Source organism: Callospermophilus lateralis, chromosome 12 (assembly GCF_048772815.1).
Source record: "Callospermophilus lateralis isolate mCalLat2 chromosome 12, mCalLat2.hap1, whole genome shotgun sequence".
NCBI classification, from domain to species: domain Eukaryota; kingdom Metazoa; phylum Chordata; class Mammalia; order Rodentia; family Sciuridae; genus Callospermophilus; species Callospermophilus lateralis.
Genome location: NC_135316.1, coordinates 43,301,688 through 43,314,409, shown reverse-complemented (window position 1 = coordinate 43,314,409; position 12,722 = coordinate 43,301,688). Strand labels below are relative to the sequence as shown.

The 12,722-nt window shown below is 39.3% G+C and overlaps 1 protein-coding gene across 1 annotated transcript in view; it reads left to right on the top strand.

The window, feature by feature from the left end:
• Scel (sciellin) overlaps nucleotides 1–12,722 on the top strand; it is a 170,931-nt gene that overhangs the window by 89,596 nt on the left and 68,613 nt on the right. The window contains exons 7-10 of the mRNA XM_076872195.1: nucleotides 2,444–2,512; nucleotides 3,070–3,108; nucleotides 4,496–4,576; nucleotides 6,736–6,801. Coding sequence (XP_076728310.1) covers nucleotides 2,444–2,512; nucleotides 3,070–3,108; nucleotides 4,496–4,576; nucleotides 6,736–6,801 — 255 coding nt within the window. The remainder of the gene's footprint in view (nucleotides 1–2,443; nucleotides 2,513–3,069; nucleotides 3,109–4,495; nucleotides 4,577–6,735; nucleotides 6,802–12,722) is intronic.

The following is a 12,722-nucleotide window of genomic DNA, read 5'->3' as shown; positions in this document are numbered from 1 at the left end:
CCTATTTCATACCACAAGTTGGCAAAAGATCAATTTCCAGAAGAAATACAAAGTTAATCTCTCTCAGCAATAAGAAATTGACATATGTTAGAATGGTACTTGAGAGGTCTCTTCATTACTCTTTTTAAAAAATTATAGATGACACAATATCTTTATTTTGTTTAGTTATTTTTATATGATGCTGAGGATCAAATCCAGTGCCTAATGTGTGCGAGGCAAGCGCTCTGCTGCTGAGCAATCCACCTCCCTCCACTACTCTTGATCACTCCTCCCCCTAGTGGCATGGAAGAGACTGTGATAAATGAAGAATAATGAAGATGTGGTAATCTTATATGAGTTTTAGGGACAGTCATCCTGTCTGAATGAGATGTGCAATACTGGGCTCCAGTGAGAAGAGTTTGGAGACAGACTGCTTCCTAGTCGTATGGCCAAGAAAAAGTCACCCAACTTCTCTGAGACCCTGTTTCTTCATCTATAAAATGAAAATAATCACCCCTACTTTGCAGGGGTAATTCTATTCTCTGAAGAGCAGGAAAATTTTATGAGAAGGTCAGCAGAGAGTAGGTAGTTATTTTTATGATTACATGTAGGATTACCCACACAGATTTACATGTGGAATTTTCATTAAGTTCATTTAATTTTAACATCAGAATTCACCTTGAGAACATTTAATATTAAGGTTCCATTCACTTTCAGCAGATTGTTGTTTTCCGTGTAGCAATTTCCTGAGATTATTTTTTTAACTTTTATTGGGATCACAGAGACAGCTGCAAAGTCTGAGTAGAGGTTCGTTCCCATGGAACCTCTAAGAATTCTGATCACCTGACCTCTCACTTGTGGTATGCATGGTGATTTACTGCAAAGCACTTGAAATCTAAATCTCTCAGAAGTTCAGAGTCTTCAATTAGTGCAGGGAATGGTCCCTGACTTTGGCTCGAAGATCACCTAAGACATGAGTTTTTGTACCTGATTCTAGGATTCTGTACAAGTTACTGACTGTATTATTAACAGTCTGTGGAGACTGGTGCTTTGGAGTGTTACAGCTAGTTATTCATCTTTCCTTTTTGCATTCAAGAGTTATCAGCTTGTGGTGTTATGTATCCCAAACAGACACTGTGTTCAGGTGGACTCAGAAGTTTAATATATTAGAGTAATTGCCCCAAAATTTAGTTAGGTATGTCAAAATAAATTGATATTATCTTTAGCTTATGACAATGAAGTTGTATTTTTCCCACATGACCTTTTCTTTTAGAGAGAGGTGAAATCATTATCCATTTTAGCAGGAATATTTTATATAAAGTCTTGTCCTAGAGTGGATAATAAGAACAAAAGTTTTTGGAGAGTTATAGTAGGCCCGGAATGTAGGATAAATGGAAGAATCTTGCTGACCTTTCATTTTTCTGAACCTCACTTTGCTATATCCTAGTTTCTGCAGATCTGCAGAATGTTCCAGAACTCAGCCCTGGGTCCTAGAAGGAATGTTCCTATCTGACATGAGGCAGGCAAGGATGGAACAGAGTCTGTAGTCAGGAGATTCCAGATTTGTGCTTCCTCACCCAAGGGGTAGACAAATATACCTTTTCCAGATCTAAGAAGGTCTTTAAGGAGACCTAAAATTATAGGAGTTAAAACCTCTGATATATTGGTCAAAGTAATTATGTTGTCAAGATAGAGTAACTATTTTAACAAGCCCCCCATCCCCAAATATAGGTGGTTTAACACAATAGAAGGTATTATTTGACTCACCAGAGTCTGATGGGCTTTGCTGAATCCATTCAGTGACTTCTGGACTTCTTTCATTGAATTCTTTCAATTCCTACAGTGTTTTAATGCTGCCATCTTCAACCCATGGATACCATGGCTTTGGTACCATGGCTTTGAAAGGGAAAGAATTAGCATGAAAAATTATGCAGGAGATTTTATGATGGGTTTGGAGGTGGCAAATAATATTTGTGTCCACACTAGTGACTCCAACTTAATTGCAATTAAAGTTGGTAAATGTGGTCCTCCTGTGCATTCAGGAGGTAAAGAAAATGAGTCTGGCAAACACAGAGTATTTTCTATGCCTCAAAATGATTTTAAAAAATACTTAAGTATTTCATTGATGCCTTTTACTGACATAAGAAGTATTTTTGTTTACTAGATATATTATTAAATAGCAAAGAAAATAAAAATAATTAATGAGTTAAATGCTTAATGAGTCCGAAAAGAAAATGTGCAAAAGGCATCATATTTTAAAAATTCTAAATAGCCTCATAAGTAGATTTTGTCATGAGTAGCTTTTTGATTTTTTACTGTAAAAATTTCTAAAATGTAACAACTGAAAAATTGTTCTTCACAAGAGAAAGGTTATGTTGTAAAGTCACTCTAACATCAAAGAGGTCTGAATGGAACTTAATAACCTAAATGTTTATCTAGACTTTTGTGTTGTTTCTTTATAAAGGATCTCAGACAGAGATGATGCTGCTAAAACAAATAAGGCCAATACCTTGGATAACCAACTAACCAATAGGTACCAGTGTCCACTAACTTTGGGAAAGTCTTGAGTGCAACCTTTTTTTCTCACTTAAGTACTTTAATATCTTTTTGAAAATTCTTATTCTCTGTATTTTTAACACAGAATTTCTGGAGTAAAAAACTTTTCTCCTGTTCTTAACTAGAATAAAATGTTGCCTGGCTTAAACAATCAAGGCTCATTGCTACAGGCCATCGATCTTACCACATGGATGTTACTGTTTAAGGTGTCCTGGTGACAGGGATGAAATACATGCAAAAGCAAATTTTGCATTCTTATGCTAAAGGAAAATCACACTAACATATTAAGAACATTGGATTTAACCAATACCGAATTTTCCAAAGGGAAGAAATTTTCCTTTGGAATATAGTACAACAGATTTTTTTAAATCATAAAATCACCTTATCAAATTTATTCTAATGTTGATGCTTTCTTTTAACTTCTCTGAAATAACATCTAATTTTTCATTATAATCACTCTAAATTTGTGGACAATTACCAATAGATGCAAATATTAATTAATTCTTCACTGTGTCTTTTTTTCTCTTTTATCAGAAGCTTGTCTACATTTAGATCACCAGGAACAAACACTTTGTATGTATTTTTCTCTTTCCTCTTTTTTTTTTTTTTTTTGTGTGTGTGTGTATGTGTACTAGAGATGGAACCCAGGGCCTCATACATGTTAGGCAAATGGTCTACCACTGTACTGTGCTACATCCCCCAACTACTATGTATTTTTCTAATCAAAGTATTATCTTAGTTCAAGAAAAACCCAGGGTATAGCGTCCCAGCCCCAGGCCAAAGTGTCATTGGAATACATCCACAACCCTGTGGCTTTGGCAGAGGTAGTGGTGGAACACCGATAACCAAAATGGTCCACATTCATATATTTACTGGCTGGACTTTTACTGAACAAGTTTGTTGACCATCATGCTAACCAACCACCAAAGCTTAGGCTATGTCTTTGTCTTTTTCAAAAGATCTAGACTCCTCCCCCATAGAACTATTTTACTCCCCATTCCTTTGGCACCCAACTCTTTCCTCCCCTGAACCTCCCTGTCATCCCTAAACCCCCTCACATCTACAACTCCTCCTTCGGAGCAAATTGAGCCTGAAATCATGGGCCTGATAAAAATCCATTTACATAAAATACATTTTTCCCTGTCATGTGTTACTAGTTGTTATAAGTAATTCAAATTAGGTAGACTGTTAAACTTAGTTTTTAAATGTGTATTTATATACAAACTAATTTTCATGTTGGACAGTACTTCCCAGTACTTGACACAAGCCTGAGTTATTTCCATTTTTTGAGGGTCTGCATATATTAAAATGCTAGCTGAAGATTTAAAATGATATGACTTAAATTTTTTCTTAAACAAACCAAGACTTTTAATGTAAAATTGCAGTATAATTCTGTTAGTCACAATGTAATCATGAGATTTAAAAAAAAAAAAAAAATGAGTCCATAGCATGCTACAATTGATTGACCTGAAGGGCTGGGGTTGTAGTTTAGTTGATAGAGTGCCTGCCTTGCATGTATAAGGCCCTGGGTTCAATCCCCAGCGCCGCCAAGAAAAAAAAAATTGATTGGCCTGACTTTTAGACAATTAATACCATATGTAAATTACTTCTTCATTCAGAATCTTCAGTTTTTAAATAGTTATATGATATTCTGATAACTGATCATATAGATAAAGTAAGGAAGAACTTTTTTTTTTTGGTCAGAGCTGGGGATTGAACCCAGGGATGACAGGGAGGTTCCAGGGAGGGCCTTGTGCATGTGAGGCAAGCACTCTACCACTGAGCCATATCCCCAGCCCCCATAAGGAAGAAAATTTAAAAATTATCCATCTTCAATTGAAGCATTATGTAGAGGATAGAGAGTGAGCTGGAATATGAGTAGATTAACAGACATTTCAAAGGTGGGAAGAAAGAACAGTTTTGAGGAATGTAATGATTTGTCATTCTGGTCGTTCAACAGGCCACATGGTGGTTTACTGAGCGCAAACAGGACCTACACCTCATCTTCTACCCCCGCTACTACTCCTGTGAAGAAAAAGAGGTATGAGGGGCTCTGTGTCTGCCTCCTGCGACACCTTGCAAAGGACTGTTCTTCATCAATTTTCTTTTTGTTGTTAATCCACTTTATTTTCTAAAGTAGAGCTTTATAGTTATTCATAGTAGTTGGGTTCATCCTGACAAACTCATGCATGCATGGAATTCGATTCCGGTTCATGGTCTTCCCCTTTGCCTTCCTGTCCTGCCTCCCCTTCCCCAGTCTCCTTCCTCTACTTGGTTAGACTTCCTTTCATTTATCTATTGATTTGTATTTGATTGGATCTTTTTACTTATGCATAAAGGTGAAATTCCCTGAGGTATATTTACATATGCACATAACAAGATTTTTTAAAAAATCATCCTGCATGGCCTCCTTACCTATCCCTCCACTCTACCTCTCCATCTCTTTCTTCATTAATTTTGGAACCAAATCTACCTCCCAGCTTCCCGACCAGTATTGGGAAGGCTCTTCCGTGTTCTCTCCCCTCCCTTCAGGGACCTGCATCTACATTCTGCCATTCTCAAACTTTAGTTGCCCTCCCTAATCTCTTCAAATAATACTCCATTCCCTTGGGATCTTGACCTCAGAAGTCACAGGGTTGGCTGCTTCAGGTACCCTATTTTATAAAGTCTGACTACAGGGAGTCAGTACCTTAACCTGAAATAATGATTGACATAGAGCCACTCCATGTTGTGCTCCTGAAACCAGCCTGCACCTGTAGCCACCCCCACCTCTCTGTAGACTTGGCTGATTTTCCTTCTAAGTACAGAGTCAAAGACCCTCTTGGGAGACATCTCTTTGTGATTTTTGCCTCCTGCTTGGCTTCCCCTGAGTGGCCTTTAACATGCTGCTTGGGGTGCATTCTGTGTTGTCTGCTAGGCATGGAGAAGAGAGATCTGTGATGACAGAATATTCTACATGAGACAGAGCATGAAGGTGGAAGAGATTTTTTGCATGTTGAAATGAACAGTGCCAGGGAATCGTGATGCAAATGGAAAATAAGTGTCCTAAGCCTCAGTGCTTTAAAATTTTTCTGTTTTCTTTGCTGTGCCTGCACCCAGGACACTGCTTGGTGTAGGATAGATGTTCCATGTTTGTTGAAGGACTAGCTGGCTTTTCTATGGTGCCACTGTAGGGAGAGATAACTGTCTTTATCTTCCCTGTAGTCACAGAGTTCTGGTTGTATCTGCAGAATCTTGGAAAATATGATCCATATTTTACCTGAACCCAAATTTCATACCCACTCCATCCTTGGTCTGTTAAAAAACAGATTTATAAGGTATTAAGAGAAACTTAAGATGGGTTTGTTCAATGTTCTATCCAGTGCAAGTATCTTTCCTCCAACAGTTTAGGCTTGATTCAGGACCACTGAAGCCAGCAAAGAGACTCTCACTGTTTTGTGAAGCACTGCTGACTGCTCTTTAGGGGGCATCGACTCTCTGCATGGAGCTGAAATCTGTCTTGCTTGACTCCCACCTGATCCTAGTCCTGGACTTACTTAAAGAATAAATCCAGCTCAGTCTGTTCCTTTTATCTTGGGCTTTTCTTCTCTCATCCACATTACTCTCTGTATATCTTCATTTCTGGTCCTTATCTTAATGTTTTTGACAGAGACCTTAGCTGTTGCTACTAATTAAAATTACTTCCTTATAATGTGAGGACATCTTTCTAAGATGATGTTAGCATTGCTCTGGTATTCTTTCATGTTTTCAATATTTTTGTCCAAGTTTTTTTATCATACTTTTTAAAAGAAATCATAATTTAAGTAGAGTCTAAGACTGTTATTCTATTATGAAATAGTTCAGCTAGGAAAAAAATAGGGGAATAGCACAATAAACACCCATGAACCTACTATCTACATTTGATAACTGCTGTTCTTTTCCAGTCTCTTCAGATTTCTTTTGCAAGACACGTCCACATTGTTCAGTGTCAAAGGAAATGGGAAAAGGAGTTTACTTGGGGGAGCAGATAGCCTGGAATATAGACAGCCACTTCTTATTTTATTTATGAAACAGTGTTCATTTTATTTCCAAGGCCTTCTGAAAAAAAGTAATTCCATGGCCTTTTTAACCATCGAATTATTTTAAGCTTTTTCTGACAGACAGGGGGGGAAGGCTCAGCCTTCAAGCACCCTGTTTATAACTGATATCATTTTTTCACAGACAGTCCTGGTTTCCGCCACCCCCTCCTGGATATAGTGCCACCCCAAGCACAGAAGCCAGCAAAAGGTAAGGGCACACTGTTAGATGTCACTGCTATGGCGCTGGGTTGAAGAATATGTCAAACACTGATAACATATAATTATGGATGCTTTGGAATAAATTTGAAGGCAATTTTGTGGACTCCAGCTCTGAATGAGCATGTGCCAAGTGAAGTCAGGACTACAGGTGCCCCAGGGTAGAAAAGCTGACATGTTATTAGGAGTAAGTATGTGGCCGTAGTGGTTGGCTAGGGTCATCATTAAAAAGGGCCACACACTAGGTGGCTTAAGCAACAAAAATAGATTTCCTCAGATATCTGGAGGCTAGAAGTCCAAGAACAAGGTGTCAGCAGGGTTGGCTCCTTCAGAGGCAGTGAGAGTTTCTTCTATGTTCTCCCCTCAGTGCTGGGGCTTCCTGGACAATCTCTGATATTCTTATCATTGTGTCTGTCTTTCATATAGAATGTCATACATAGAACACTAAATCAAATTACTGATCAGGTTGAGCAGTTGCAGTTTGGAATCAGTTAAAATATTTTCTTTTTAAACTGGTTCAACTGCAGTTGACTTCTAGTTATATGAACTACTAAGTATAGATTATATTTTTAGTTTAAAATGTCCCTTCCCCTCAGACTATTATTAGACATTTCTCTATGGGTGACATCTTTCATGGAGCTACCCAAGTGGGAAAACGTGAACTACGTGTTCTGCTAGTGACAAATTTTTTTTTTAAGTCTTATAAGATCTATCCAATTTTGTCTTGATAGACAATCGCTGGCACTTTTCCTTAGAAATATTTATTACATATTTCCAAAATAACTTCTTATTTTTGTCCTCTATTCATTCTCCCAATATTAATGTAAATTATCACTATAATAGGCAACTGGTTATATAACTGTAAAAGTATGCAAGGATTATTCATGAGTTAGCCTCTCATGCTTCAATGCCTGTTGAGTTTGTGGATCTCTGTTTGCACAAAAATGTCAGTGCTTAGCTCTAAGCTCTCCCAATTTATGCATTACTGGATGCGATTTATATGAAAGATGAAATGACTTACAACGCTCCTATTTTTGGTTCCTGTTTACATCCATAACATTAGAATGAGGAAAAAGAGATTATTGGGCTTTGCTGATCAATTTAGATATTCAATCCTATTTTTAGAGTCACAGATTATTAGTATAATGACTGAATCAAAAGACTTCTTTCTGAGGATCAGAGATAATGTCATGGCAAGCTTTCAGGGGAAGGAGAGAATCCTAACAATTTAGCAATAGCTTTGATTTCTAAAGTGCTTTTCTTTGGAAGAGCTCAACGTGCAGCTTCTCTTTCTCACCTTTACTCACACTGCATTCCCAGGGCTGATAAGTAGCCTTTTTGGTAAATGCTGAAAAATAGAAGAAATTATTAAAAGATGAAAGTGGGGAAAGGCTTCAGAAAGGGACCTTCATCCCCAAGGGAACCCAGAGTAAATGAAAATCGGTCAAAAACAGATAAAATGGCTGAGTGCCGTGGCACATGCCTGTAATTCTAGCAGCTCAGGAGGCTGAGGCAGGAGAATTGTGAGTTCAAAGCCAGCTAAGCAACTCAGTGAGATCCTGTCTCTAAATAAAATGGAAAAAAGGACAGGGGATGTTGCTCAGTGATTGAGTGCCACTGAGTTCAATCCCTGGTACCAAATAAACAACAACAACAACAACAACAATCCACCAGATAAAATGGGGGACTATGCTTTTAAATACTACTTACTACTACAGTGCTAAACTTGAATGTTTGTCTTCATCTTTCATGAATAGAGTCATATACTTCCACTCTTCCTCTGCCCTACCATCTTCTCCAAAAGAATTTTCCCTTGGGAGAAGCTGGGGTGTGGCTCAGTGGTGGAGCACTTGCCTAGCACATGTGAGGTCCTGGGTTCAGTCCCCAGCACCACAAAACACACCCCACCCACCAAACACAAAAAGTGTCTCTTAATCCTGACACCCTCCCTGTCTTCTGCTCTTCATTTTCCTCGTCTTTGCTTTTTGCTTTCTAATGTCCCCCTGAAATTTCCTTCTCTCTCACACACACTCTTCTCTGTGTGTGAAAATTCGGCCAGACTTCTCAGCCATTCCAGGAATGAGTCTTTTCTAGCCTTTTCTTCCCCTGTCCTCTCGGCAGCCTTTAATACCATGGATCATCCCCTCCCTTGCTGGTTCCTTTCTTGACCAGTATATCATGGAAGAAATCAAATTTAGCTGTGTTGGATTTAAAATGTGTGTGGGAGTTATGTTTGCATTAAAACTAATTTCAGGCACAATGGAAACTGCACCTTGGGGGGCTCAAACTTGTTTATCAACAGAAGAGCTCACGATTATCTATCTATCTATCCATCTATTATCTATGGTCTATCTCTCTATATGTACATTTGTGCCCCATTAGTGCTCCCTCATCTCTTATCCACACAAGTTCCTAGAGTGATATATTATAAAAGAAAAATTGAACCATGTCACCTTTCCACATAACAATTATAGCACATTGTCATCGTTTTAGATTACAGATCCACATCCTTAGCATTGATCACTGGTGCTGACTACCCTCCATCCCTCAGGACTTCCCTTTGCTCTTTTTAAGTTATTTTATCTGTTTTAAATGCTCTCTATATGCCTCTTTCTATATAAGATGCTCCCTATATATACCTTAGCTTGTAAGATACCTTCTGTCTGTAATATTATCTTCTCCCCATCCAAGGCACCTGAGTTCTTGTGGCCACATTTTCATCTGATTTCTCTTCAAAATTTCATTTCTGAAAAAAAATATTAAAAAAATTAAAAACCCCCAAAACTGAAAAAAAAGGAGAAAATTTACTTCTAATTTATCTCTGTTCTGTCCTCTCATTTCCACACTAGCCCAACGAGTGTATTAATTCGCCCAATACTACCTGCATCAAGCTTTAATAAATATATAGATATAATGGGTGATGGCAATTTATCTCAGAAGCCCAGACCAAACTGTATAAAATGGAATATTAGAAATCTCTATTGTGAGTTCTTTGGCCACCCCATCATTATTCATTTCTTGCTGGCTGACATTTCTCTTCAACCTTTACCCTGTTGCTGTTCTGCTCAGCATCCCCTTATTCCTTTCTTTTGTCTCCATTTTTTTCCTCTTCCCCTCAATCCCATAAACTGCACATGCCCAGTAGTCTAGGTCTTTCTTTGCTATGCCTCACTATCCTCATAATCAAAACATGATATTATTCACTCTTTGAGAGGCACTCTATGCTGCCTTTTACAACAAAATTATTTCCTCATGTCACAGTGATATCAACATTTAATTACAGCCACACTCAATGCGTCACAACAATCAGTGACCCCTCTGTCCTCCTTAATAAATTTATTCAATCATTCTTGTAGTGAGTTCAAGTTATGATGTTAAAGAAAAAGATATTACCACTAGGTGGCAGTAGCACCCCACAAGCTTCTTTTGGGTGGTGCTTTGACAGGTTTTCTGCGGCAGGTGTCACTCACCGCAGGAGGCTTTCCAAAGGCAACTGCATTGGAGCCACCATCTAGAAGGGTAGGAGGGCAGATGGACTCTTGGGGGTGGGAGGATCAGAGAGGGAGTCTAGGAGATGTGACTCAGCAGCATGGAGGGGAAACAGGTGTCAGAGAAGGCTGAAGGCAACAGCAGCTTGGTCCCTCCCTAACCCCCCATGGTGGACAACATGAGTATACAAATGACCATAGCAGAAGCTCCTCTGTGGGTCAGGAGAAGAACATCCACTTTCTCTTTTAGATCTGATGTTGTAGGAGAGCTTCTAATGGGACTTGAAAGACAGGTCCTGAGAAAGGGATGGGATTTGGACGAAGGAGAGTAATTATGTGTTGCTAGGTTTTCAAGCCCAGGGTGATTTTACAGCATAGTGATACACCAGTCAATGCAGGAAGAAATAGGAGCAGAATAGGGAGGAGCAGACGGGGACTATACAGTAGGTCTTAAGAAACCTCCATGGCACTTGTTTTGAGCAGCTAGAGTCTGGGATACTGGAGGGGTACACTTGTGGAGGTGATCCCCAAGCAATGAAAAATGCCTGGGGATGAGGGTGGAATGTGCTCAGATAAGAGGCTGGTATCTGAGATCCTGATTTGGGGATAAATCCAGGGACTTAAAATATATTACATTCAGAGCATAGCTATTTCTGGAGAAAATGTTAAATGAGAAAATCATGTGCAATCTTGATGTGTGTCTACATGCCAGGTGGTAGAGGAAGAGCTAAAAAAAAATGAGACCCTAGCTACTGAGTTACCTGGTAAATAGAGGTGTAATGAGAGGCAGGTAGGGTGAAGGTAGAGTAGGAGGTGGATTCTACCATGCAAATCCACTTCAGAGCACCCTTCAAAGTCTGGCATGAATCTTAGCCAAGGGGATTCTTTTGTCAAGTGAACTCTGAAAGCTTCTTATGTCTGTTTCATGTTGAACTCCTTTTTTTTTTTTTTCTCTCTCTCTCCAAAACAATTGTAAATCTCTAGCTATGTGATAAGAATATACTTTCTAGATGCCAGGAATGTGGGGAGATATAAGACCCAACCCTATTTTAGGGAATCTATCAGAGAGTCCCTGTGAGCCAGGATTACTAAATATGAAGGCTGGTCCTACCGAAAGTGGTCCTTGGGGGTAGAATGCTTATGAGGATGGAGAGAGCCACAGAGCAGGAGGCAGCATGGAGAGGAGGCAATAGAGTATCCACTTGGGGAACAGAAGACACAGTGCTTGAGGAGCATCTTAAGGAATGAGGTGCAAAGGGGAAGGGATGGGGAAAGGAGAAGGAGCTCTAATGCCAGAGAATTTGGCATGAGCATCAGTGTGTGGGGGTGTAGGTGTGTACACGTGTATGTGCTTGTGTTTGAGTGTATTTGCATGTGCAGTACTAGAGGCTTTCTATCATCACAGGGTATTTATTCTCTGCATCCATTCTTTATCAGTTACTTCTAGTAGTAGCAGGAAATTCAGTAATTCTGAACCTGATTTTCATGCAGAAAAAAATGTTTGTTTGTTTTTTTTAGCATGAAATGTTATAGGAGATGTCCATTCATAATTGTAGTAGGCTTAAGTACCTCTTCAAGATATCGTGTTTCTATTTTAGGAGTTAGTGCTGTGCTGTTATAAGTAATTGGAGCTCTGACCTTGTGGTAGAGATCCTGAAGTATCTATCAAAGAAAGCATGAGTGTTGTCAACACAGGAAACTATCAGAAGGTCAGAGCCAGTGATTGGTTTCCCCTTCCCCTCTTCCTTCATTTGAAGAAGTGTCAGAAAGCCTGGCACAAAGCAATTTGTCAAAAATCACTAGTGTGTGTCTCAATCTGCCAAGCTCTTCAACTCTTTCTCATCGTCTTTGGGCCCTTTAAAAGAGTGAGAACGTTTTCTGGGCTTGGGGATGATAGGCCTGAGGGATGGAAGTCACAGTTCTGGAGAATCACGTTGAACTCCTTTTCAACATCAGAACCCACCATCAAATCTGGGCACATTCAAATGCCTCTGACTTGACATTAGGTGACTTAAAGATGCAGTGGTAAGATGCCACGTAAGGTGCGGTTAAGAAACTCACCCAAGTCGCTGGGTGCTGAAGCGCAGGCCTGTAATCCTAGCAGGAGGCTGAGTCAGGAGGCTGGGTTCAAAGCCAGCCTCAGCAATTTAGCGAGGTGCTAAGCAAATCAGTGAGATCCTGTCTCTAACTAAAATACAAAACAGGGCTGGGGATGTGGCTTAGTAAATAAGTGCTCCTGAGTTCAATCCCCAGTTCACCGAAGCCAAAAGACCTGGATAACGGTGTGAATGTTCATGAATGTGACCCAGTATACTGATTTTAGAAGAACAATAAAGCCATCACCTCCACCATACCTCCAACAAAACCGATTCCTCTCTTCTTTTTTCCTGTAACCATTTTTGAAGATAGAGAAGGAAAATAAAGT